The 22,286-nt window shown below is 51.1% G+C and overlaps 4 protein-coding genes across 4 annotated transcripts; 3 read left to right on the forward strand and 1 right to left on the reverse strand.

The window, feature by feature from the left end:
* Positions 1–553: 553 nt before the first annotated feature.
* PG986_008351 (uncharacterized protein) lies at positions 554–1,176 on the forward strand (the record flags this gene model as incomplete). The annotated part of the gene is made up of 3 exons (XM_066844573.1): positions 554–613; positions 667–897; positions 1,000–1,176. The coding sequence occupies 3 exons, from the start codon at positions 554–556 to the stop codon at positions 1,174–1,176; spliced, it is 468 nt and encodes a 155-aa protein (XP_066700685.1).
* A 1,958-nt stretch (positions 1,177–3,134) lies between these two features.
* PG986_008352 (Metal resistance protein YCF1) lies at positions 3,135–8,387 on the forward strand (the record flags this gene model as incomplete). The annotated part of the gene is made up of 5 exons (XM_066844574.1): positions 3,135–3,449; positions 3,532–4,338; positions 4,404–7,530; positions 7,681–7,749; positions 8,062–8,387. The coding sequence occupies 5 exons, from the start codon at positions 3,135–3,137 to the stop codon at positions 8,385–8,387; spliced, it is 4,644 nt and encodes a 1,547-aa protein (XP_066700686.1).
* Positions 8,388–11,766: 3,379 nt separating this feature from the next.
* PG986_008353 (uncharacterized protein) lies at positions 11,767–12,652 on the forward strand (the record flags this gene model as incomplete). The annotated part of the gene is made up of 2 exons (XM_066844575.1): positions 11,767–11,955; positions 12,398–12,652. 2 exons carry the CDS (start codon positions 11,767–11,769, stop codon positions 12,650–12,652), a joined length of 444 nt encoding a protein of 147 aa, XP_066700687.1.
* Positions 12,653–12,977: 325 nt separating this feature from the next.
* PG986_008354 (uncharacterized protein) lies at positions 12,978–13,425 on the reverse strand (the record flags this gene model as incomplete). Its single annotated transcript, XM_066844576.1, has 2 exons — positions 12,978–13,151; positions 13,249–13,425. The coding sequence occupies 2 exons, from the start codon at positions 13,423–13,425 to the stop codon at positions 12,978–12,980; spliced, it is 351 nt and encodes a 116-aa protein (XP_066700688.1).
* Positions 13,426–22,286: the final 8,861 nt, after the last annotated feature.

The following is a 22,286-nucleotide window of genomic DNA, read 5'->3' on the forward strand; positions in this document are numbered from 1 at the left end:
CACAGTTCAGCTGATATTAATAACTCTTACACGCACCTTCTCCATCTGAAAACACCCAAGTAAGTTCTGTGAGCCTCAAGAATGAATGCATGATGAGATCCAGTTTGTACCATTGTGATGTCTTCCTGGGTGGTGCATATTATGGAGGGCAAGTCTATCCTGCTCGATAAAGACGTCAAATTGGTCCGTGTAAGTGAGCGAGTAGAGGCATCGAACCCTCAGATTTATTGCTCAGCTATTGCAATATACCTAGCTTTGAAGGAAAATTCCAAATGCGCATTTGGCTACTGCCTTCCCTACATCTAGGAGGCGCCACCCTTCATGACTGACACTGGAATAATCATCATGCCGAAGCTAACTTGGATAGCCTGTGTGTCAATTGCCAAAAGCTCATATGGAAGATGACTCCGTGTACATAGAGAACGTCAATAAACCAAATCCATCTCAAGCCAAATTCGGTTACAGGATGGAGAGTGATCAAGTCAAGGAGGAGAGTGGCTCGATGCACCAAAGCATATCCATGCCTCATCTATCCGACCCCCGAAAGACGAGCATGCAGATGCGCCGGCGGACACGCTTCCTGAACCAGTACCAGGCCCGACCAAGGGCTCAAGTAATCATTCGTGGCCAGTGTCTCCCCATGCCCTGGCTCGACGTGCTAAACAGGCCTTCTTCATCTCGCCGCTGCCTCTCAAATTGACTCCAAAAGCGGCCAAGACTGCCTTGGACAAGAAGACCCCCTCGAGCGAAGTGGTCGTCTTTCAAGCGACCGAGATCACCAAGCAGGCCACCGACTCGACCACCAGAAGCGATGCCACCGAGGCAGAACTGGACCACGAACTTCGAATCGAGGAGAGGCGTCGAAGACAGGAGTTCCCAAGACGCTTGCTGACGGCTGTCATCGGGGGATCTTCGTGATTGTACCCATGGTAAGAAATGTTTACCCACCCCCGCAATGACCAGTTCCGATATGTCACCTAACGACGGTACACCTCTCAGGTTATCATGAGTCTCGGCCGGACGATGGCCAAGTGCCTCATCACCGCCACGGTAGCCATCTTGATGTTTGGCCTCACGCTCGCTTGGAGCAGCACCTCGGATGAAGCAAGCATCTTCATCGCCACTGCGGGCTATGCGGCGTTCCTAGCAGTTTTCGTGGCCGTTGGAAACGACTAGAGATGGAGGGACTATATGTGGTATAGAATTGCTTATGAGAAACGGTGCCTCTGAATAGTATAGCCCGAAATGTTTTACGCAACTCTTGGAAGATTAGGTAACGTAATCCACGGTCGAATTGAACACACGGTCGAATTGAACACTCGAAATCGTATAGAAAAACCGTCCGTGCGTAACCGTGCATTTTAATGAACCTTTATTTAAATTAAACCGGGTTTTAAAAATTAAACTTTTTATAAAGCATATAATAATATTATATTTTTAAACTTTTTATAATTATTTTATTTAAAAATAAATTTTAAATATTTAAATTTACAGGGGTTATTTTAGCGTATTTTAGTTTATAAGCTTGAATATATTAAAAAAAAAGAATAAAAATCGTATATTATTATATATTTTATATCGAATATAAATTTAAACCCCGGTTTAATTTAAATAAAAATTCATTGAAATGCACGGTTACGCACGGACGGTTTTTTTATACGATTTCGAGTGTTCAATTCGACCGTGTGTTCAATTCGACCGTGGATTACGTTATGCAGATTGAGCTTTAAGATGATTCCAAATTCATAAAATAGTCTACCAAGCCTTAGTTTGTTGGCCTTCCTGTTCATGAGTGTGTGCACATCAACTGCTGATCGAACGGAGTTGAATCAATGTAGAGCTAGCTCTATGCAACATTGCTCTAGTCAGTCTCCAGGATGATAGCTGGATACTGAGACAAACGGTGTGTCCTGTCAGTGACTTGCATTCCTTTCGACCGGTAGTAAGCGGCCCGGATTCGTGGACAGACTGGAGTAAATGCCTCAACATGTGCTCATATCTGATACTTACGCGTGGCTCTTCCACACTAGATTTGCACATCTCTATGTCTTGTCGTGAGCTTTGCGTTCCAGCTTGCGGGCTTTCAATCCGACTTACACCACTTGAAGCTACTGCAGTTACACAAAACTGCCCCGCGCCGAGGAGACTGGTGACTGGCTCAGCTAGAATAAAGTTGCAGCTCGACTTAGCGGAGTCCCGATGGTGCCCCACCAAACAAATTCATGAGCGCGATTGCTCGCAAAAAGGCGGCCTAGACGGCCGCGCCAATTACGTATGACGGAACTCTAACCCCAGCTCTGTGCCTGTCCAGAACACCAACGATGAGACTTGGATCTGGGTGACGGCCAAGCAGTCAAAGCAGACGTGAGCTTAACCTGACTGTCGGGATTCTATCATCGAACTGGACTAGGTGGAAAAGAACACATGATGAATATATTATACATCATCACTCACGATATGACTATTGGATACCATAACATCCCTACAGTGGTTGCATAGAACGTGCTTGCATTAGCGATGGGACTTTCAGCTCGGAAGGCAAGGGTCTCCTGTGATAGTATGGGCCCGATAGCGGGCTGTGTCCACCGCGTCGGTCGCGAGAAGGAGTTCGCTAGGTCGAATTGGTGCTGTTATGGACAGCTTCCAGCTGCAAACATGAGCGTGGTCTCCTTGTACATGTAATGCGACCGAGAACTGCAGCAGTGCATTACTAATTCCGAGAAGCCGGAAGAAGCAGCTAGCCGGCGTTAGAGTCAGGGAGGTTCCATCAGCGATCAGTGAGCAGCGAGGCGGGAAAAATAGACCGACAGAACAAATGCACCTCAGAGCTTGACCTGACCTTGACCTCTCTTTTTTGATTGATCAGCAATCCCGTCCCCCCCGGGCTTTAGGTAACCTTACGAAATTTCCCACGCGATTGGCAGGATACTTACTGATTGATCCTACCTATCACCACCCACACCACCTTCCCTCCCATCCAGCTTAATTCCTCACATATCATAAGCAAGGGTTGGCTACTTTTCTTCTTAGACTTCGGTTGCGTCAAGTCTCTCACCAATTGCGCCATCCGACCTCCCTGCCGTCCGTCTATTATGAGCCTTGTCATCGCCGCCTCTACTTCCTAAACCTCGGTCATGCGATTCGACGGCGACCAGTCGCAACAGGTCCTACACTCGACCGGCTCCTTCACCGGATACCGGCCGCTGCATCAGCTCGGGTCCGGCTACCTCACAGCGACACAAGAGTTCAAGCAGCCGCTATGCGGCAACGAGGAGGGCTGGGGGCCTATGAGCCCCTTTCGATTTGATTTCACCCCATGCTTCATCGATGTCTGGGTACTCTCCGTCGCCGTCTTTGGCCTTGTCTGCGGTCCCCTCGCCCTCTGGTATCTGCTCAGGCAGTCCAAGGCGGTCAACTTGGCCAAGGACTGGCACTTCTGGACTAAGCAGGTACGCTCTTGTTGGCCCCCATCTACCCGGCGCAAGCAATGTTCAATATGATATGATACTAACTTGCCTGTTCCTCCCTTAGAGTATACTAGTCCTCGTAGTCACCGATGTCGTTGCCCAGCTCGCTATTCAGATTGTCAACTTTCCCGGTATATGGTTCGGAGATATTCGGGTCTTGACTACGTTCCTGACACTCCTGTCACTTTGTGTCGTCTTCGCAATACAATGGGTTGAACATGCCCGCGCCCGGAACGCCAATGGTGTGGTTCTGTTCTTCTGGCTGTTTTTGTTGCTTGCGTACGCTGTGAAGCTCCGTTCCCTCGTCTCGCAGCAAGTGTACGATTCCAACCTTGCCTATTTCGTGACTTTCACTGTCGGCGTTGGGCTCTCTCTGGTGGACTTCTTGTTCGAGTGGCTGTGGCCGAAGAGGGCGAGCGCATACGAGGCATTGGTTGATGACGAGGGCGAAGAGTGTCCCGCCGAGTACGCAACCATCTTCTCCCGACTCACCTTCTCCTGGATGACACCTATGATGAAGCACGGCTACAAACAATTCCTCACGGAGGAGGACCTCTGGGGACTCGGGCCCAACGACAAGTCTTCAACGACCGGTGACAACTTCGATAAAGCATGGAAGTATGAGGTGCAGCACCGGAAGAAGCCTTCGCTATGGCTAGCCCTGTTCAAGGCATACGGCGGTCCTTACGCCCTAGCGACGGTCTTCAAGGTTTTCAACGACTTGGCGGCCTTCGCCCAGCCGCAGCTTTTGCGCTACCTGATTTCGTTTGTCGAATCATATGGCGAGGGAAAGGAACCTCAGCCTGTCGTGAAAGGCGCAGCTATTGCGCTTGCTATGTTTGGCGTCGCCGTGCTACAGACCAGTATGATTGTAAGTTACCTGCCTGCTGAGATGGCCTTGATCCCAATAGCCTTCGCTGACTGACTTCCTACTAGCATCAATACTTCCAACTTGCATTCGTTACGGGCATGCGTATCAAGTCTGGCCTAGCAGCTGCGATTTACAAGAAGTCCCTGAAATTGTCCAATGAAGGTCGGGCTACCAAGTCGACGGGTGACATCGTGAACTACATGGCTGTTGATGCTCAGCGTTTGCAAGATCTCACCCAGTTTGCGCAGCAAGTATGGTCAGCGCCATTCCAAATCATTCTCTGCATGGTCTCGCTATACCAGCTTGTCGGCTGGTCCATGCTTGCTGGAATCGGTGTGATGATCATCATGATTCCGATCAATGGCTTCATTGCGAAATACATGAAGACGCTGCAGAAGCAACAGATGAAGAACAAGGATTCCAGAAGCCGCCTGATTGCCGAAATCATCAACAACATGAAGAGCATCAAGCTGTACGCCTGGAGCACTGCCTTCATGAACAAGCTCAACTACGTCCGAAACGACTTGGAACTCAAGAACCTCCGCAAGATCGGTGCCGGCCAGGCTTTTGCCAATTTCACTTGGTCTAGCACCCCGTTCTTGGTATCCTGCTCCACTTTCGCCGTCTTCGTTCTGACCAAGACCACGCCCCTGACCACGGACATCGTCTTCCCGGCCTTGTCCCTCTTCAATCTTTTGACCTTCCCGCTAGCTGTGTTGCCCATGGTGATCACGTCCATTATCGAAGCCTCGGTAGCTGTCGGCCGTTTGACGGAGTTTCTTGCGGCTGAAGAAGTGCAACCGGACGCCATCGTGTTGTCTACTGCAGCTGAAGAGCGTGGCGACGAGTCTGTGGTAATTCGGGATGGTACCTTCTCTTGGAACCGGCATGAGAGTAAGAGTGTTCTGAGGGATATCTTCTTCACGGCACACAAGGGTGAACTCACCTGCGTTGTTGGTAGAGTGGGTATGGGCAAGTCCTCGTTCCTTCAGAGTATCCTGGGTGATCTCTGGAAAGAAAAGGGTCGTGTAGAAGTACATGGTAATATTGCATACGTTGCCCAACAGCCCTGGATCATGAACGCCACTGTCAAGGAGAACATCATTTTCGGTCATCGTTATGACTCAAACTTCTACGAAAAGACTGTTAAGGCGTGCGCACTGCTTGACGATTTCGCTCAGCTTCCTGACGGGGATGAAACAGTCGTCGGAGAACGTGGAATTTCTCTCAGTGGTGGCCAAAAGGCACGTGTGGCACTTGCTCGTGCGGTCTACGCCAGAGCTGACATCTATCTTCTCGACGACTGTTTGTCTGCTGTTGACTCACATGTGGGCAGACACATCATTGAAAATGTTTTGGGCCCAAAGGGTCTTCTCGCCTCAAAGTGCAGGGTCTTAGCTACTAATGCCATCGCTGTTCTCACGGATGCGGACTACATCGTACAGCTCAAGGATGGCGAGGTTGCCGAGAAGGGCACCTTCCGTCAACTCATGGCTATGAAGGGAGGTATTGCCGACTTGATCAAAACTCTGGGTCAAGAATCTGGTCCTTCATCGCAAAACCATAGCCCGGAGCGTTCCACCGGCAGCGGAAGCTCTACATATGTTGATGAGTCCGCTATCGACAAGGAAGAGGCCGAGGAAGCACAGGAGAATGTACCCGAGCTTGCCCCTATCAAGGCAGGTGGCAGTATGCCGGCTGTGAAAAGACGCACTGGAAGCATGTCCACCTTGCGACGGGCTAGCGCTGCGAGCTTCAAGGGACCTCGTGGAAAGCTCAGTGACGAGGAGGACCCCAGCAGCAAGACGAGACAAAGCAAAGAACACTTGGAACAAGGCAAGGTCAAATGGGACGTGTATCTCGAGTACGCGAAAACCAGCAACGTGGTCGCCGTAGCCATCTATTTGTCTATGCTGGTTGCGGCTCAGAGTGCTCAAATTGGTGGGAGCGTTTGGCTCAAGAACTGGACAGAGCATAACACCAAAGTTGGAGGCAACCAGGACGTCGGCAAATATCTTGGCATCTACTTCGCATTCGGTATCGGCTCTGCGGCTTTGACTGTTGTGCAGACTCTGATCCTCTGGATCTTCTGCTCTATTGAGGCGTCAAGGAAGCTGCACGAGAGAATGGCTACTGCCATCTTCCGATCCCCCATGTCCTTCTTCGATACGACCCCGGCTGGCAGAATCATGAACCGTTTCTCAAGCGACATTTACCGACTCGACGAAGTGCTGGCTCGTACCTTCAACATGCTGTTTGTTAACGGCGCGAGGTCCGCCTTTACCTTGGTCGTGATTTCTGTGGGCACCCCGGCTTTTGTTGCTCTTATCATCCCCTTGAGCTTCATGTACTATTGGATCCAGCGATACTACCTGAGAACATCGCGAGAGCTCAAACGACTGGACAGTGTTAGCAGGAGTCCCATCTACGCCCATTTCCAGGAGTCGCTCGGAGGCATCAGCACTATCCGGGCGTACCGCCAAGCAGACAGATTCGAGCTCGAGAATGAATGGCGTGTTGACACCAACCTCAAGGCTTACTACCCTTCCATAAGTGCGAACAGGTGGTTGGCTGTACGTTTGGAGTTCATTGGCGCAGTCATCATTCTTGCCGCAGCTGGTTTTGCTATCATCTCCGTCACCAACCACAGCGGTCTGTCGGCAGGCATGGTCGGTTTGGCCATGTCGTATGCTCTTCAGATCACCACCTCGCTCAACTGGATCGTGCGTCAGACAGTCGAGGTGGAAACCAACATTGTGTCTGTGGAGCGTGTGCTCGAATACGCCCGCCTTCCGAGCGAGGCTCCTGAGATTATCCCCGGCCATCGTGCGCCGGTGGCATGGCCAACGGACGGCGCGGTCAAGTTCCACAACTACAGCACCCGCTATCGCGAGGGCCTGGATTTGGTACTCAAGAACATCAAGCTCGACATCAAGTCACATGAGAAGATTGGTGTGGTCGGGCGTACCGGTGCTGGCAAGTCGTCGCTGACACTGGCATTGTTCCGACTCATAGAGGCAGACTCGGGGCATATCAGCATCGACGAGCTCGATACATCCAAGATTGGACTTCTCGATCTCCGACGACGACTGGCTATTATACCACAGGACGCCGCCCTCTTTGAAGGCACCGTCCGGGACAACTTGGACCCTGGTCATGTTCATGATGACACAGAGCTTTGGAGCGTACTAGGTGAGTGTTACGCGCTGCTTACCCATCCATCCATCATTGATTGCACCGCAGGACGGGAACAGCACATGTTCTCGCGTAAATTTCCTTGCAGCCATTCAGATTGCACAATCACCCTCTAGTAACACTGGCTAATGCAAATATCGCTGGCAGATCATGCACGACTCAAGGACCATGTGTCCTCGATGGAAGGAGGCCTTGAGGCTAAAATCAACGAAGGAGGTAAGTCTTACATTACAATCGTTTCATTTTCAACAACTATTCCATCAATGCCTATTTATGTCACCCATCTCAGACCCTTCCCGGCTATCTGCATCATCAATTGCGAGCGGGCTTCTGCAGTGAGCATCGAATCTGGCAACGTCGGGCCTCGTATGGGCCATGACGACACCAGCTTTGATAACATGCCAAGGCTTTCCATGTCGTGTCTTTTTCCATGATGACCGACACCTGCATTTGGGCGGCAGCACTATTGGACCCTCATCAACCCAGCCGTGATTGTACCGTCGCTAACCACCGTTTCGTGTCTTACAGGATCCAATCTCTCGCAGGGCCAGCGCCAATTGGTGTCGCTAGCGCGTGCGATGCTGACGCCGTCCAACATTCTTGTGCTGGATGAGGCGACAGCTGCCGTGGACGTTGAGACGGATGCCATGCTGCAGACCACCCTGCGGTCGCCGCTCTTTGCTCACCGAACCATCATCACGGTCGCGCATCGTATTAACACTATCCTTGACAGCGACCGCGTGGTGGTTCTGGACAAGGGTGAGGTGGTCGAGTTTGACACGCCACAGGAGCTCATCAAGCGCAAGGGGGCATTCTACGGATTGGTGAAGCAGGCCGGTCTTGATACAGAATGAGTAACCGAGTCTCACACACATGCGTCCGAGACATGCATAACGGGCAGCGGGGGACGTCAGCCGCCCTGCCGCTGCCGCTGCCCCAAAATAAAACCGAGAAAAAAGAACATATGGTTGCCAGAAACGGCCGCGCTGCAGGATCTCTGTTTGTTTTTCAGATGGCGCGTCACGGTCCCTGTTGATCCGAACATATGCCACACAAACTCTATCGCCAGTTCGACCTTACGATGTAATGTGGAAGAGGGGTACAAACTGCCAACGTCTTTCATTCACACTTGCGCGTGGATCGACGAGATCTACATAATGACCAGTTCGTCGGCCAAGGATGGTATGGAATGGCGTATTTTATGATGTCGAGGTACTTGCAAGTGCACCCGAAGCAGCGGCAGCGAAATGCGAAATGGTCTGGAAGCGTTTGTTTAATTCTTTTTGGGGGGGCGTGCAGACGCGTGTTGCATTATTGTACATAGACCATGGAGCACGGCATGCCACTAGAAAGTATAGAGGAAAAAGGAAGAACATTAAGGAATAGAGAGAGAAATATGTTGGTGAATCATTACAAAGCATATTGACGTGCTCTTTTTGCCCCTCCTTTCCCCTTTACGACTTGTCCCTCGTGGCCACGGCAGGACGTACGTATGAAGGGTTCATGAATGAAGAAGTCCTGCCTCCTACGGGAGAGTGACGTGACATGTGTTACACCTGCGGTACTATGTATTGTCTACGTAACTAAGTGCTTATGGCGTTTTCTTCTTTTCCTTTTTCTCTTTCGCGTACTTCATCGGACAAATTGGCATCCTCTTTTCTTTTTTGTTGGAGATTTATCGAGAGGGTGGATGAGATGGCGTGCGCACTTCCCGCGCCCTCGTGTCTCGCTGCGAGTAAAGGGGGAGGGGGAGGGCACGCCAGGACACGCCAAGAGACCGAGGCTGAGAGAGAGAAACAGAGAGATCTTGGCCAAGCGGGCTGGTCTTTTTCGATTATCTGCATATGCGCGGTAGGCGATAATTGAGATTGGAAAAACCAAAGATCTAGAGTCTTTCTGTCTCTCCCTTTCGCTTGTCACGAGATGTATGGAGGAAAAAGAAGAAAAGAAGGATGAATGGTTGGAAAAGCCACTGCCCACTCCTCTTCTTTCCTCTTCCTTACCCAGTGATACATACATACATACAACACCCTCCTTTTTTCCGCCCTCTTACCTTCGATCCCCCCTCTCTCGCTCCCGTGCCGTTTGATTTGTTCGGCCCTCGCGGCGACGGTTAGAAGAGGCTATTTGAGGAGATGGCGCAAGAGAGAGTTTGTGTTGTCTTTGGCTGTTCTCTATTGCGCATGCAGCATGCGTGTGTATGTCTTGCTTCCGTTTGGAGGATCCTGGCGAGACAGATGGATGGGCAGACGGCCGGATGGAACATGAGGAGGAGGACCAGGGAGATCCGGATACCTGGGAAACCGAACGAAAGGGAGGGACGGGACTGTCATTGAAGGGCTCGCTTGTGTGTTTTGACCTTGGGTTTGCGTTTGCTATTATGTCTTGTCTTCTACCTGCATTGCATAAGTATGTATGTAGCATGCTCCCCATCTGGGAAGAGGCCGCCTTCTCGGCGACCTCGAATCTACCTACATACATGAACTCTATAAAACTGTGTGTGTGTGTGTATATGCGTTTGTTCACGTGTGTGGGAGGGACGGGAGGAAGCAGTCAAGGATGACAACAACAATTATAGCGCCAACGACGCACGGCGTCAAGTCGTCGCCGGCGTGAGGGTTGGCTGGTGCTCTCCTCAGTTCTTGCTTCTGCTGCCTTGCCTTTTCTTTTCGCGAATTCTCGAGTGGCGGTCTCTGATTTAACTTGCCTTTTCCTTCTTCTGCTTCGGCTTGCCCTTTCTTTCGCCCAACTGTGGTTCTTTCCGCACCACGCATGCGTACCCATACACATACCACTTTGCAAATCTTGAAAAGCCCATGAAAGTAGATTCGAATATCAACAATACCAACCTGTGACGTTGATGGGGAAGCACAACATGCGATTCTTTCGGCCTTCTCCCGTTGGCAGCCCACTAACCACTCGCAATATGCTGCTATACCGAGGAAAGAGTGTGGAGGTATGCGTCAATGTAATCTCGACTAGATGCATATTTTACTGCAGGTAGATACTAAACCAGATATCGACCCCATATACTTACCAGACTAGTGGTAGGGCTCCTCCTCTCCTTGCATGTAGCAGTTGTCTTTCGTCTGATCGATGGTTCGTGGCGAACACCTGGACACCTAACAAAAAAAAGTACTTGATCTTCGATCAGTATCTTCCTAGGGTGGATTTTCTCCTCGCCCGTTTGGGAGGAGATGCGGATCGTGAGTGTATAAATGGGGAGCAGCAGAATGTGGAAAATCGTCTTGAATGCAAACATTCAAGGCACCAAGGTTCTGGTACAGGGTTCGTATGTAAGCAACTAACTCGCGTAGATCCACAAGGCCCCAGGGACCAGGGGCCTTTCATTTCTATAAGTGGTAATAGTTGAGAGAAATAACGGTCCCCCAGAAGTGGTTAGGTTAAGAATGGAGTCGGCGGGTAGCGAATTGGGTGAGTGGAAATGGCGACGGAACAAGTTAGTATTGACATGGCTGGCCTGGCTGGCAAACCACGCGTACATCCGTGATATGCATCCTCGGTGCCATGTCTGCATGAGGTGAGGAATCATGGAGGAAACCGTCCTGATGGAGATGCAGATGCAGCGATACACATCCATCTCGTCTTGATTTTTTACCCTTTTTCTTCTCTCCCTTGCTGTGTGCGGAGCCCCAGGTGGACCTTGCGAATAGCCTCTTTTCCTATCTGGTCATCAGCCACCAAGGCATCTTGGGATGCTGCACATACGGAGTATCATAGACCGCCTTTGCTCTCGATACAGCGCCTTTGCTGCCGTCGGTTGACTTCCGGCGCACATGATTGGCATTGCCGAGCGGAATTCGCGCGCATCTGGACTGGTAGCCCATGGGCATGTGCGTATGTACGTTGTCGATCATCTCGTCCACCAAAAAGACAATACTTATAGCTAACTCCCGCTTAGTTCCCACTCATCACCACCAAATGGCGTACATGCTCATGCCGCCATCTTCGTGGCGCGGCCCGGAACTGTCTGGCTTACATACCCGCCACACTTCGTCCTATACAAGGTTGAGAAAAGAAAATCAGACAATGCCTGGTTCATCGTATACACGGCCTTTGATTTGATATACCACTCGACCCCTGGACGACACGAGGATCCGGAGCATCAGAAAAGGCAAAAGACGTCCATCCAGACAGGACGTCACCCTGGGAGTTCTTGAAGAGCCTTGAGGTCGATGCAGTGAAACTTGTTTCACACCTTGTTAGACGACTATGTGCGCGCGCATAGAACGTGCTTCTGACTCGACGCACCCTGGGGATTCGAAGGCAAAGGGCACCGAAACCCTGTTTGAGAAACACCAGGAAAGTAGCGCCGCAGAGCAGAACCAGACGTCATGGGTTGGCGAGATCAAAAACCCCGCGGACACGTCAAGCATCTCCAGTGCTCCGGCAAAGAGCTATGTAAGAAGATGAGTGGGCGAAAAGGGGGAGGCAGTACTCCGTCCAGCAGCCCAACATCTTGATCGCTGTAAGCCTACATGCTGTAGGTCGCGCATACTTGGAATCATATGGATGGCTCAGTATTGCTAAGCTGAAATGGGGTTGGATCCGGTCTTCGGGGATTGGAAAGGAGAGCTAAGCTTTTGCCCACTCACATTCTCTGTCGCTGTTAGTATCCTTCGCTACTCACCCCTCTGGCTGGGCATTGGTCCCGACATCCTCATCGGCGGTTTATCGAAAGGGAAAGGAAGGGTGGGGTGGGCACCAAGTGCATGGATAGGCTATCGGGTGCTCCTGACACTGCCGAGTCTCCTTTGTGTAACATTCAAGCACTGTAACCAGATGTCTTTGGAAGTCAGCCCCGCGGCAAGGCACGGGGTCCTTCCGGAGACACGTATTCTAGACTGGGGGGCACGCAACTGGCATCCCGCGGGAGATCATGGCCAGTGCGCCGCAGCCTTTGAAGCAAGCGAGGGGTATAGGAACCTTGCTGTTGTCGCCAAATGCTGCTCTCACTGGTCAATGGACTGGAAAGCGGACCGAGGTCCGCTGCCTGTCTGTAGCAGCTCCTGAGCCTCTATATCGGCCGCGAGACCATATCTCCAACAGTCCCAGGGCCATGGGGATACCCGTCACTGGCTCAGCAAGTGGCCTTTAACTGGGCACAGCGAACGCGGCCAGCGCAAACGCTGAAAGCGTAGTAGCTCGAGGCAAAGGGGAAGCTTGCCGACGACACAATGACGAGACCTCTGGGCATTTATAAACGTGGGCCTGGGCGCCCAGCACTTTTCTTTTGCCCATACATTATAGCAGCTAGGGTGCTTTCCGCCAAAGTGAAGCGAGATCTCCACCGGCCGGAACGGATGACCTGCTATACGCGCTGAAAAGAAAGGAAAAAGCATGCGCCTCGTGGCCATCCGCTTACTCCTTAATAGATGCGGTGACGTGTTTGGTGAACCTGGGTCAGTGAGAGCCATCCAAGATCAGGATATTGACTCTGGAGTCCATGATAGAGGGGTTGTGAGCCCGGCTTCTTCAGAGCCGGTCGATGTGGAGAAGACGACGTTGGCACTCATTCGTCCACTCGAACTTCCCTCGGCTGCACCCCCGAAAGTTGGCTTATCTTCGTTTCGTACGGCGTCCCGTGATGTGATAGGCTGTAGAAAGGTGTTGTTGTGTTTTCAGTCCTTGCCTCAAGTGCAACGATGGGGCAACATCAACGCACTGGTGGAGGTTCCCATAGTCATCGCTTACCCTCATCATCGCGTAATCATCTCCCACAAACGCATTCGAATTGAGGCCGGTACTCGCTGCAGATGTTCCTGGGAGGTCGCCGACCTTGAATCCGGAGATCGACAGTCTGGGTAAGGTTGGATTGGTATCGATGAAACCAAGATCTACCTGCCAACGACCTGTCATCCTGCAAAGCATCGTGTGCGTGCAAGAAGTTAAACCTAATTGAGGTTTCCCGACCAGTAAAATAGGGCCGCCGAGTAAGCGTGGTAGGAGTGGAAGTGGACGCACGGAATGGCAAGATGTGCCTGCCTGGATACGCGAGAGTATCACAGCTGCGTGACGGCAAAATTAGGTTCAAGCTCCGAGATATCTACAAGAAATGCCTGGGGGCGCATGACCTACTGCAAGTTGAATAGCCCGACGGCAGCAGTTCTTGCCGGGGCGGGGGGCCTAGTCCAGGAAACACTGTCCAGACTAGGACGCATTGAGGCCGTCTTGATGGGCGACAGCTTTCGCCCACTAGGACCAGGTTTGTTTTTGACAGGTTTGGGAGGGGGCGGGTATCCAGGAAATGCTGAATTGGTTATGAGCCGCTGGTCACCTATTCCACTCTGAGCATGATGATTGCGGCGGCAACTCAAGGCTACAAAGCCTATTGACCAATCACCAAGTATGAATAGCTCGGAGGAGTACCCGCACGAAGGCAGGGACCGGCCCCGAATGCCTGCATGTCAGCTGCTTCGGGTCAGACAACTATGTACATGTTGGTTGGTATGCAGGCGCAAAAGCCAATATAGGCGAATGATGCGAGGATGGTGAATTCGTATTCCACTGTGAACGTACGCGCCGCACCATGCCTTTCATGAATTGCCAGAGCCCTGGACAGTGTTCTTCCGATGCCGGGAAGAGAAGTCGTTTCCCAGGCGAACATTGAGAGCGGCGATAGCAAAGTGGTTAAATTGAGCAGTAAGTCGGGTCCTATTCGGTCTGCTCTGGGCGTCGACGCGGCGATAATAGTCTTCGGTTTAAGTGGCTTATTAATATTAAAACTAAATTAATTAATTATATTAGGAATACTAGTAAGTATATACTATATTATATACTTATTAAATTAAAATTTAATAATTATTAAATCTTTAAAATATAATAAAAGTTTTAAAATAACGTGGTTTACCACTACGCGACGCATATCACTTGGCGACGCACCTCAATTCAATTCCAATACAATTAAACTTCAACGCGTAATACCTCCACAACCATAATGCCTAATCAATCCCAAGAAGATCGGATAGTTTTAGCAATTCAAGCGACACGAAACGGACCGAATCAAATAAGCCAAAGAGCAGCAGCAAAAGCTTACAACATACCCGAATCAACTTTACGCCATCGAATCCACGGCCGAACTTCAGAACGCGAAATCCGACCGAAACGACGTAAAATAAATCCAACTGAAGAGGAGGTACTTCGCAAGCATATAATTGATCTGGATATCCGAGGGATGCCTCCCGATCTCGCTGGTGTAGAAGATATGGCTAATCTCCTTACCGCGTCGCGCGGCGGCGACCGCGTCGGCAAGCACTGGGTCAGGCGCTTTATCGACCGCAACCCGGACCTGAAGACCAAAATGAATCGTCGGTACGATTACCAGAGGGCTCTTTGCGAGGATTCTAAAGTTATTTCTGCCTGGTTTGCGCTGGTCGCGAATATAAAGGCGAAATACGGGATCGTCGACGAAGACATCTGGAATTTCGACGAGACCGGCTTCATGATGGGCATGATCGGGTCAACACTCGTCGTAACACGCGCCGAGCGGCGTGGAAAGGCGAAGTCGGTCCAGCCTGGTAATCGGGAATGGTCAACGGCGATTGAATGCATTAATTCGCAGGGCTGGTGCATTCCGCCGTTCTTGATCGTTCAAGGCCAATATCACCTCGCGAACTGGTCCCGCGAAACCGATTTACCGGGCGACTGGGTGATCAAGCCGACTTCCAATGGCTGGACCAACAACGAGACAGGCCTAGACTGGATCAAACACTTCGATAAACATACCAGATCGCAGACGAAGGGTCGCTACCGCCTCCTGATTCTCGACGGCCACGAGAGCCACATTTCGGCCGAATTCGAGGCATACTGCCAGGACAACGATATTATCACTATTAGTATGCCTCCCCATTCATCGCACTTGCTCCAACCTCTCGATATAGCACTTTATTCGCCTTTAAAACGTGCTTATTCGAAAGAAATCGAGCTATTTATCAAGGCTTCTATAAACCATATTACCAAGCTCGAGTTCTTTATCGCCTTTAAAGCCGCGCATTTTACTGTTTTTACGGAAGCCAACATCAAATCTGGATTCAGCGCATCTGGTTTAGTACCTCATAACCCTGACGAGGTAATTAGCAAGCTGAATGTGCGTCTCCGGACGCCTACACCTAACCCATCCCGTCCAGGGACGGCCAGTACCTACGACCCTCAAACGCCGTCCAACCCCCAACAAACAACTAAGCACTCTACTTATATCAAAAGAGGGTGTCTACCCATCAAGGAAGCTCTCCGACGCCGATTTTAGATGCGGTAGACCAGATGGCGAAGGGTATGACCAAAATGGCCCATGAAATGACCCTTATGCGCGATAGGATGCATATGCTGGAGGAGGCTAATTTGGCACTTTCTAAGCGCCGGAGAGCCAAAAAGTCGCGAGTCCAGCTTGGAGGAGCCCTTACTATTGAGGAATCTCAGCAGCTACAGGACGAGAAGGCAAAAGGGAAGCGTTCAGCGCCCGATGAAGGTGAAAATGGGGGTTCGTCGAAGCGGAGGGCGACCGGTGGAAGGCGCTGTGGTGTTTGCGGCGAGACAGGTCATAATGCGCGAACATGTGAAAAGGATATAGAATCAAGCGAGGAATCGGATAGCGAGTAGTTTTAATTGATTTTAAGCGTTGTGGTTGAATTAATTTATGTAAAAGGGTCGAGAAGTGGAAAAGGTGCGTCGCCAAGTGATATGCGTCGCGTAGTGGTAAACCACGTTAATATCTTTTAAAATTTTAATAATTATTAAATTTTTACTTAATAAATATATAATATAATTTATACTTACTAATATTTAATAAGTGGGAATAAGAAATCGAAATTAACCTAAGAATCGGTAATTACTAAGGAGGGGTAGTAACTACCCTACCCCCACTTTATGTAATGCGGGGTTATACTAGCAGCCCGGCAATTGATTAAATCAAGGGTCGTTGAAAATAGTGTAACAATAGCATAGATCAGAGACATCGCTGCGGCTTAAATCGGGGTCTTTGCTTACATGATAGTCATCAGGCTCTCTCTATGCGTGCATCAAGGACACATTGATGTTAAACAAGATAGGCAAAGCTGATGGATGCACGGTGACTCAGAGACCGTACCTTCGACAAGGCGATGGGCAGCGGAATACGCGTGCTACCCAAAACACCTCTCTAATCACGTCGATGATGTAAGTCCACACAAACTGGGCTTCGATGCAGGAGTTTTCGGCATCGCCACACGAAATTGACACCTATGTTGAAAGCTGCGTCAAGTCTGTCCAGTATCTGTCCATTGCACTGCTGTCACACTTGCATTCGCCAGGCAAAGGCCAACCACCTCGAACGGGCACCGCCTAGCTGCTGCCGTGTGACCGTGACGTGACGATAACTACCTGAGCCCCGGCAATGAATAATCGGCATTGCAGATCTTGTACACCCTGCTCACAAATTGGGCTCCCTGCTGATGTGTTGGAATCCAGGGGCACCTGTAAGCACAATATGCCTTGGTCTTGATGCATATTCACTTGTCTGTATGTAATGTGCGCCTTGGGTAGCAACTGACCGCACGCTCTCAAACAAACGTCATCCTGGGCTGGCAGGTTATCGTCGGCCTCTAGTGCATTTGGTGTACGCCCAGAGAAATGCAACCAAGTGGTACGAAGCCAGAGGATGTGTGTTATGAGCATGTTAGGTATGTTGCCCCGCCAGGGAGGTGTACGTGCAAGTGTGCAAGTCAAACAGCGACCTTCTGTCAACAGCAACGGCGCTAACGATGTGGGTGCATGTATGTAGCATAGCAGGTCGGTGACACAATATCACTAGCCACTTCGAGTTCGGCTACGATGACTTCGGTGAAACTGTCGCAGGTCGTATGCCTCGGAGGAAGAATACTGAAGCTGGAGGATGGATTTCTCCTTGTACCAGCCTGCACTTGCAGATCCGGTTCGACTTATGCCCTACTCCCTACTCGCAGAACTAGCATCACCAGGGGTTCGGACTAGGATGAGCGCTTTGGGCGCGCGCCGAATGGCCCTCCTTCGTTCAGCTTGCCATTATCCAGACAGTCGGGTGGGGTCGGGCGAGAGCAAACATCTCAACACGCTAATTGACTGATCCGCGACTAGAGTTTCCCGAGAAATGCGGCCATTATCTTAAGCAGTCGGCATGGTAGTGATCGTGGGTGAAAGCATGCGAACCGATGCGGCCTATGATATACTATTTCTGCAGGTGTGGTATTGGATAGATTCAGTGGTCCAGGGTATTTTTGGCCTTTGCCATCTCTGGTGCTTTTCCTTTTTGGAGGAGAAAACGAACTGAGACTGCCGGACTCGCCTTGGCGATCGCCTCTTGTGCCATAAATACGAACAGACATAAAAGAAGGCGTTATAGGGCCACGAGCAGGGCGGTTTCTCAGTGCATGAAACGGCACTGGGGTGTGACAGGGAAACAAACAAGCGGGCAACAGTGGGCGTCGCTTTCGCGCCAGTCTATTCTTGACCATCACCACCACCACCGCCGCCATGGATGGCCCTGGTTGGGGGAGGGGCTGCATTGGACGTCGTGTGCGCGTGCTTGAACCGAATGCATGTCGATCAATGTTTGTGTTATGCCAGTTGTTGTCCTCAGCGCTGCTCGTTTGTTGGTATGGCAGCTTGATATTGCTGGCACTAGCGCTTATGTTGTGGCCGGCTGCCAACATAGCAGCGTTGGGTCTCCTGATTCCTCCGCGAGCTGGGCCTGACTTTGGCGACATCCAGCCCGAGCGGAGGGAGCGGCCTTGTCATACGATCCCTTGCATTTCGCTCGCACCACAGCGCCTCCACCAATTGGTTGGATGGCAATGACCGAAACGGTGCGGTTGCGGTAATCTGACGACAGCTTCTGCGAGTAAGTAGGCCAGGCGAGAGAGAGATGGCTGGCGTCAGTGGTAAAGGGTTCAGCTTGAACTGGATTCACGACCAAACCGCCCGGAACGTGCCATACTTGGCAAGGCTTGGGGGTTTGGGAGGGCCTGGAGGGGGGGCCTCATTGTCATGGACGTGGGGGTTTCGGCAGTCCAGAACTTCAATGTTCATAACTGGTTCTTCCTCCAGCTAAACACGTACCTACCTACATACCTATACCTGATTTTGAGGACACAAAACCAAGAAGTTGTATCTCTGCGCAATCTGGCTATGCCAGGTGCATGTAAGATGAAATCCGGCTTGCAGGTCGTTCCATACATGATCTTATGGAAGAACTTAAAACGCGACAAGTTTTCTATCACATTTCTGACGTGCCACCTCTTGCCACTTCTTCATCGACAGAACCGAATGTCTGTTTTCAGTTCCTTTTCTGCCCATAGAAAGCAAGGGCCCGAGACACTTTCGATATTGCTCTAAATATGTATGCATGTGCGGCTCCCACATGCCATTTCATATGGGGTAAGTAAAGGCGGTTCATTTTTTGCTGGTCTCTGCTTGGCAATGCAATTGGAGATGTCTTCCAACCTGGACGTTCCAGCCATCACGCATATCAGCAACCCGCATTACGTAGGGCGCATCCATGGGCGTTTGCCTTTGACAAGGAGGCTTGAAGTCCGAGCGCGAAAGAACATGAACTACCTACATTACATATGTACTTCTCAAAATGGTAGTGGTGGTTGCATCACCACACCTCCCACTTCAGCTAAATACGCTCCCCGGCTTGGCGAGAAATACCCTAACCGAAATACACCTCCATCCGCGTGGGGCCGACACCAGCAGAGTGACCTTGGGTGCGAATTGCCCCGGCCAATGTCACATCGATGGTTCCTGAAACCAGCAAAAGATAAACGAAGAGACATGTCAAGTTCCTGATGCTTACCTATGGTCTCATTCTATGTACGCGGTAATGAAAAGTCCGGCTCGGCCAACACGCTGTTGTTGATGCTGAATTCATTCGACATACCTAAGCACGATTCGGTTCCCTCCTACATTGAATTACATGTGCACAGAAGGGTAGGGTTAGGTCTCAGAGGACCCTCTGGCCCGAGCTAAGCCTCCCCCGGACGCCAATGTCACCCACGTCTATGAAAGCGTTTCTCGTGGCATGCCTAATTGTTAGGCTCTTGGGACATCTGTGGCTGAGAATCCCCCAGGGCCTGAAGGCACCTGGCGTATCAGCCCAGGGAGTCCTGCTGCAAGGACTGATGAAAATTTTGTAAACACGCAATCACAAATCAGCAGCTTGCTTTTTTTCTCATCTGGTCTCCAACACAACGGCCTATTACCTAGTTACTCCATCACCTATTCCCAGCACCTGCATCGTCCAAATTCATCATCATTCCCACATGTCAGGTAGGGCATAGGTTGAGGAAGCGCTCTTCTTGACCGGGCGGGCGTCGGTGTAAGTGAGATCTGCCCAGCTCAGCAACTAGATGGGCATAGACGTTGTCGCTGACCGGTCATGCCCAGATACCCAGCATCTGGATTGGAGAATTGCGTGTTCAGGCCCATCCAGCTGCCTTAGGTACTGACTTGACCGGATATCCAGATTGCCCTTGTTTGGAGAATGAGGTCGTGATTAGGTTTCGGGCACTAAAGATAGCCGTGGCCTCAACGAAAATAGGTCGACAAAACGACGGGGCCCAGATCAGACTTGTTTCACTGGGACCAGACTTGCCTCGAGTTTAAATGACCTCTAGTGTGTATAGTCGCAACGGCCATACCAGGACATGTATGACCATAGTGCTTCTTAGAGAATGGATCTACCCCGCTCTATCGCCCGAACCGTGCCCCAGTATCGTGAAGATGCAAACTCAGTCTGGCGTGACCACGCAGAGCAAAGTCCTCTCTCATCTCGACGATGGCCTCCTTGATGGGTCGCGTTGAACCAAACGATCGACTTGGCCGAGTTGCAGATGGATCGATCACGGTACGGAGTACATCATCTGGGACCTTCCAGAAGGATTCGTATATTTATTACAAGAAAACTGGACCGCAAACGTGGGGCAGCCACAAGCAATCCACCTGCACCTTCGCAAGCAGAACCGCATTCGAGAAGCGGAGAGGGCTTGCAGGCTTGACATATTCTTCTTCCATCTATCCACTGGAGTTCGACAGTCGGAGCATACTCCCATCTTGGCGTGGGATTCGGCGTGCCTGACGGCTGTGAAGCATCAGTCGACCAACCACACGCGCACGCGCGAGTCAAACGCCGCAAAGCCAGGAGACGAACCCCAAAACTTCGGCGATGACCGGTGGATAACCTCCGGTGGGCAGCATCGCGAATGACGACGACGGCGGCGACATAGCTGGGCCGTAATTCCAACTATTGCCGCTGGTATGGCGGTGCCCTACTTTTGGGTGGTGGTGGACGCCTTCTCGTTTCGTGTCGGGCTTTCTCTAGGGCTCGTAAGAGCCAAATGACAAATTGGCACCTTGCCCCTTACTTGGGCAACATTGGCTTTCCTACGCACCAAGATGCGGCGAGTTTGTAGGTGCCATGTGCCCTGGTTTCAAAATCGCTCTAACAAAGCGATCAGGGGTTGGCTCGGTGATTCATACCTTTCGAGGCTGAGGCAACGACGTGAAGGATTGGCGCCGACCTACAGCCCGGATGTAGAACACGATCTCCCCGACAGGTCCGATTGAGCCAGGTAGCCATGCATACAGCTCGAGCTAGCTATACGTGATATCACCTATAGATAGGTACATCATGAGTACCGTATCCCGAGCCACTTCGCGGTGCTAGTCCGCCTTTGGTCGAGGCGGTCGAGTCCTGCTGCTACGTATGTATGCCCTCTGCGGCGGTGATATGAGAACCTAATAGATATTTACGCAGGTAGGTTACATGGTGTTGAACAGTTGGCAACGTGCGCGCCTATATACAGAGAGTAGTAACTTATGGTCGTGGTGCATTCAGAACAGATTATTGTACTCGTGAGCGAGGTACGCCTCATGGATGCTTCTTCTCAACCAACCACCACGATGAATAAGAACCAGCAGCGCTGTATTGCATGTATGTACTTACCGACCTCCAGGCCCTCAGGCTGCCCTAACCTCCGATATTTGCAAGAAATGTGCTAACTTCCAGGGACTGTCCAGGGCTCTTCCGATTCACTATTACTTAAGAACGTGCGTCTCCACAACCCTTACCCAAAAGAAAAGAGAGGGCAGAAAAACACCAAAGCGGCTAAACCCCACCGAGCCACTATGGGCCTCCTTGGCCTCCTTACAGTAGTAGTCCGTCCACCTGCCTGCTCATCAGCTAACCTAACCAGAGCCCACCGACGACCCGAGCCAGAACCGACTAAGTGGGCTTTCGTCACCCTTGTCGTCGACAGGGAATAATGGCACACATCAATGCAGATCCACCTGATGCTGCGACTTGTCTTTTGCTTTTTCACCTCCGCGCCCTCTGTTTGGTGTATCTGGCTATGTTCTGCGTCGAACGGCACTTGTACTGCTGGGCGTTTTGGTCATGAGAGATAGAGCGCTCGTCTGTCTCGTCCAGATGGATTGGGGAGGGGCGCGCCTAGATCGGTTCTGCGTACATGTATCGACAGAGGCCTGCGTAATCATCCCAGCAGGCACGATCGCGAGATAAGTTACAGAGATATTTGCAAGTCACCGCTGACCAATAAGTCGTAGCGATCATCACCAGGCGTGTCCTCTTTCCTTGGACATGGATATGCTCTGCATCTGAGAATCTAGGGACGCTCCCCCTCCCCCCACCACGGGAACGACGGGGACTTGGGCTGCTTGCTTGCGTGCGTCCGGGTCGCGTACCGGCCACGGAGTACCAGCGG

Source organism: Apiospora aurea (genome assembly GCF_038362705.1).
Source record: "Apiospora aurea strain CBS 24483 chromosome Unknown utg000005l_segment0_segment0, whole genome shotgun sequence".
Taxonomy (NCBI): Eukaryota; Fungi; Ascomycota; class Sordariomycetes; order Amphisphaeriales; family Apiosporaceae; genus Apiospora; species Apiospora aurea.